The 5,127-nt window shown below is 38.1% G+C and overlaps 1 protein-coding gene across 1 annotated transcript in view; it reads right to left on the bottom strand.

Annotated features, from left to right (window-relative positions):
- Positions 1-615: 615 nt before the first annotated feature.
- The window catches only part of LOC107102246, a 33,333-nt gene continuing 28,821 nt past the window's right edge, over positions 616-5,127 (bottom strand). Inside the window, exons 6-7 of the mRNA XM_015401459.1 lie at positions 866-988; positions 616-812 (exon numbers count right to left, since the gene is read on the bottom strand). Of these exons, the coding sequence (XP_015256945.1) occupies positions 616-812; positions 866-988 (320 nt within the window). The remainder of the gene's footprint in view (positions 813-865; positions 989-5,127) is intronic.

Below are 5,127 nucleotides of genomic sequence, written 5' to 3'. Positions count from 1 at the left end.
GTAAGCCTCCGCCCTCCGCCCTCTGCCAGCCGACTAGCCTCTGGACCCTCAAGGTTCCCCCCCTCTGCAGCTCCGCTCAACCTCAGAACAGGTATTCCCTCATACATCAGAAAACCTGCAGTAACTTGGATCAATACTAACCTCTCTGTCCCCCTCAGTGGAGGACCCCCTCATGACCAGTCTACCAACCAAGGACCAGTTCATTGTTTTGTGCTTCATTGTAAATAAACCTTTGAACTTTTTCTCTGCCTCTTGAGTGATCTCTGCATGTGGGTTAGACGCCTTGATCCCATCATGACAGTAAAGTCAACAAGTAATGTCAAACCATTACAGTTAAACCGAAGAAGGAACTCAACTAAACTTGAGGAGACTCTGCAAAAAGAAGGAAATAGATCCAGCAGTCCCTGAACAAGACCCTTCACTGCGCATAGAAATCCTTTCCATAAAGGTTACCTTCAGGATCAGTGACGGAGGGCAGCCCTGTCAGAGTCCAACATGCAGTGGGAACAGGTCTGCCTTAATGCCGGCAATGCGGACCAGATTCCTGCTCCACTTGTACAGAGTCCAGAACTCTCCTAGTAAAGGACTCCTGACTCCATACTCCTAAAGCGCCTCTCACTGGACACCATGAGGGACCCGGTTGAATGCCTTCTCCAGGTGCACAAACACATCGACTGGTTGGGCAAATTCAGATGCCAAGCTATATGTGGAGGCAAGCCTAACTATTTCTAGCATGTAATGCTCCACCTCCTTCAAAAGGTCCAGCTCCTTCCCTTCCAGCAAGCTGCTTGGTTTAAACGTCTTTATGAAGACTGTGAAAACAAGGCACATAACGTTGCCAGGTACAGCAGAGCTGGGACCCCACCCTGGAACCAGGCCAGGTTAGAGTTCATTGGCCAGCGCCTATCGGACGGCTTCTTCCTCGTAAGACCTGGCCGGGCCGAGTCTGAAGGCATGATGCAAAGCCATTCCCCATTGGGTCCATCACCTGCAGGATGAACCATGAGGGACTCGTGCAAAGACCATTGGGCAGCAGTCAGATGCTGAGGCCTCAGGGTCCCGAAACTTTGACACTTAAACTGGTGTTTAATGTATACATTTATATACCTTTGTATTGTTACCAACATCTGGTAAAAATGTCATGTCAGTAGTAAATCTAGAAATATATTTACTGAGAAAAATGGTGGTGTTTTCAATAATAACTTTACCAATTTTTATTTTTTCATAGTTCTATGTGGACAGCGCTGCAACAGTAGAAGTTGTGAGTTGAATGCTGTCTTCCAGCTTGTTGAGATCCATTTGAAGTCCTATTCTACAGCTGCTTAGGCAAATATAAATGTTAACTTATACTTATAAAGTCATAATATAAATTCCCTGTACAAGCTGGCGGTCTCCTTCGAATAAAAACAGAATAAGAATCATGCAGATATAAAGCCACAAATCAGGCCAAATTAATACACTGACAAAAAAACCCAACATAATTATTTAAACTTTTAATGGCAAGGGCTATGCGTTTTATGGTTGGAAGAAATCATCTGGATAAGTCTAAAACTGGTCTTAGAAAATATGTCTAATGGAAAAAAATCAACAAAAAAACATGCTCTTTTAAAGGTAGTAAAATCTTATGATTAATCACGGTACTGAAAGTAAAGGAAAAACAGTTGAGTGCTCTTATTACAACCACCTGTTGGATTGATAGTGTACTGCACTTTTGTCAGGCTTTCAGAGAAATGGGGAAAGCACACTGATGAATTCCCTGGGGTTCTTATAACCAATATAGTATACATCCTAGGGCTTTAAATGGGCATTTAATGGAAAAGGAGCGCTAGATTTTCTTCTCTGACTCCTTGTCATGTTCAAAAACATCATTTATAGCTAAACATCTTGCTGCTAAAATGGAGAGCAGCCAGTGCCCTGCTTTAAGAGCATGTAGCTGGTGACAATGGCATTAAATAGTCAATGCTTCTTGTGTGACCACATACTATACTAGTTTGAATAGATCAGATTTCTCATCGGTGTCATATGAAGCCTCCCTCTCACATATTCTGCTCCATAAAAGCCCCTACATTAAACCCAAATTTTTTTTTTTTTGTCCAGCAAATGGCTCAACATTATGAGCCAAACTCAACCACTTTTTAAAAATTAGACTCTAGGGGGCTTTTCAAAACACACCCCACAGCAAATTTCAAAATAAAAGCCTCCCATTGCCACTTCATCTACTGCCCTAATAACAGGGGAAAAGAGTGATTTAACGATTGGAAAGTCATCATGTATCATTGCTGGGTCTGACCATTTTCTCAACACACAACCCTGCTAGACTTTCAAAATAAGACTCCAGGGACCCTTCAAAATAAAAGCCTCTATATTATACTCGTGTATTAATTGATGCAAATGGCTCAGCATTATGACCCAATCTCCACCAGCTTGTTTCTATTAGACTCTTGGGACCTTTTCAAAACACACCCCAGAGCAAATTTCACAATAAAAGTCTCCCATTTACAGTCTAATACAGCATCTATTCACCCAATAACATGGAAAACCAGTGATTTCACATTTAGAAATGGTTTCTATATCACTGCTGGGCATGACCCTTCCCTTGACACACATTGATGGTAGACTTTCAAAATAAGACTATAGGGACTCTACAAAATAAAAGCCTCTTCCTTATGCACATTAATTCAATGTGCCATATGGTTCGTAGCTATGACCCAAACTCAACAAATTTCTTCAAATTATACTACCAAGGCGTCTTGACAACACACTTAAGTGCGCAGTTCTTAATGAAGCTCTAACATTTCCACTGTAATAAAGCATTTGCTAACCTCGTAAGCAGATGCTTTACTTCTGTCAACTTCCCGGTAAACAGAAACTTTTGGACTTTTTCTTCTGTTTAATGAACTTTAAATGTTTTCCTTTTAAGATGAGTGTGTTTCTGCCATTATGCTGCCAAAGGATTCTACCCTACAAAATCTTCAGATGATTCTACTTTTTTCTGCTGTTTGAAGTTTCTGATAACTTCCTATCACATTTTCATATGTTCCTCAGCTAATTTGTGCTTCTTTTCCTTCTTGCAGTTTCTTGGGCTAATTTTTATTTTTTTCATTCAGCAAAAAAAGTATTCCCACTTTGATGTTTCTCCGAAACAGCTTTTTCTAATTCGTTAATGCTTCTTGTGTGACCACATACTAGTTTGAATAGATTAGATTTCTCATCTGTGTCATATGAAGCCTCCCTCTCACATATTCTGCTCCAGGCTTTTTCAGTCTGATAATCTGATCTTTTCTCATTTAAACTACCTCCCCAAACTGGTTGCTTTAGACAGAAAAGTAGAATTTAAATAATTTGCAGAAGATTGTCAAACCAATTTCAGGAGTAAGTTGTCTTTTAATAAAGACTGCCGATTTTAAGTGAGAATTAAATCAGGAAACAAAAATGTGCAATAAAATTAAATGTAAAACAGGTATCTTAATGTATTATAGTACATATTAGCCTAGCCTCGTCTGTTCCTGTTTGTCTGTAACTCCATCCTGGAGAGAAATATAAGCTGTGCTGCTTCCATCAACACCTCAGATTATAGATGTTGGAGATTGGCCTGTTTTTCCAGTGTAGTCCTGTTTTTCTGACTGTGACTGGCTAGATGTGCTCTCTTCCTCCTCTGACATGTTGGTTGGCTCGGAGCTCGTCTGCCTGGCTGTGTGTTTCCTGGACGGGGCCGCCTTTTGTAGTTGCTTTTTGTCACTCTCCTTGTGTCTCCTTGAATTTCCGATATGTGAAATGTAATTCTTACTTATACAAATTGCGTCACTTTTGCCCATTCATGTTTATTGCGTCGTTACTTTCAGATATTCAAGATGGCATTACTCCTATCTAAAATAAACATTCAGGATGTCTAAAAATGAATTTCAGATCTCTGTAATCCGATTGACCAGGAAGAAATCATTTTGAGACATCTGGAATACATATTCAGTCATACATGCTCTCTTGGCTGTGTACGTCATACAGAAAGTTTTTTGGCCATCATGATGTTAAACTTTTAAATCCTGTGTTTTCGGTGGATTCAAATATTTTTTGTGTTTTATTTGAAGCTTATCCAAAACCTCTTTATCTAAATATAGTTTTGCATTGCAGTTAAAGTAGAAGAAAATTGCAGGTGTTCATTTCATTTAATTTCTTTGCCAAATTAGTTCCTGATGGGAAATAACATTAGTGTCAGTTTAAAACTCCACATAATGAAGATTTAAAAAAGTGTGGTTAAAGAAACCTCTTAGTGATATTCTGATCTTCAACTTTTCATATACTTTTAGACATCAGAGAAATAATCATGTCTGATCTTTTAAATTTTAATTTTGACCCCAGGCAAGAGCGTTTGCATGGGTTTGGGGAAACAAATAAAATTTTATAACAATAGGTCATATTCTCACAGCCATTATAGGAAAAAGCCTGATACTATTCAATTCATTTCAGTTTACTTATATAGCACCAGTTCACAACACATGTCATCTCAAGGCACTTTCCAGTTCAACCAGATCATACAATCAAATTGATTAAAAGGAAACCAGTTGATTGCAGCGACTCATTGACTCGAATGCAATCCCTCACACTAAGCAGGCTTGCTATCTGCCGACTGGGGTGTTCATTTTAGATAGGAGGTATACTAATAAAGATATCTGAAATGCATATCCGGCCAAGAAAAATATATGTTAAAATTAGCACTTAAAGTAAGTCAAGATTTGTAGGCATCTGAAATGTAGTTCTTACTTGTACAAATTTGATTACAGATTACTAAAAAAATATAATTTATACTAATAGAAATGCAATAAGTGATATCTATAACAGAATTCTGACTAGTAACATTGTGATTGTGACTAGGTAGAATGCTTCAGTGCTATCTCTAATAGAAATGTGACGAGTCAGCCTGCTTATTTGATGTTAAAATGGAGCCTCATTAATTTTTTCAATATTAGTCAAAATATGTTTTTAAGTATCTAAACAGATAGGCATTATTAAAATGTAGATATCTGAACTTCCAATTTAACTAGTCATATATCAATAGTTGATATATGTTATTATATTTTTACTAGTAGAAATATATTTTTGATGTCAATAAATTCGATTTCTGGATCTCTG

The sequence above is a fragment of the Cyprinodon variegatus genome, unplaced genomic scaffold, assembly GCF_000732505.1.
Source record: "Cyprinodon variegatus isolate N-32 unplaced genomic scaffold, C_variegatus-1.0 Scaffold1223, whole genome shotgun sequence".
NCBI classification, from domain to species: Eukaryota; Metazoa; Chordata; class Actinopteri; order Cyprinodontiformes; family Cyprinodontidae; genus Cyprinodon; species Cyprinodon variegatus.
The sequence above is the reverse complement of the archived record's forward strand: the minus strand, read 5'-3'. Positions and strand labels throughout refer to the sequence as shown.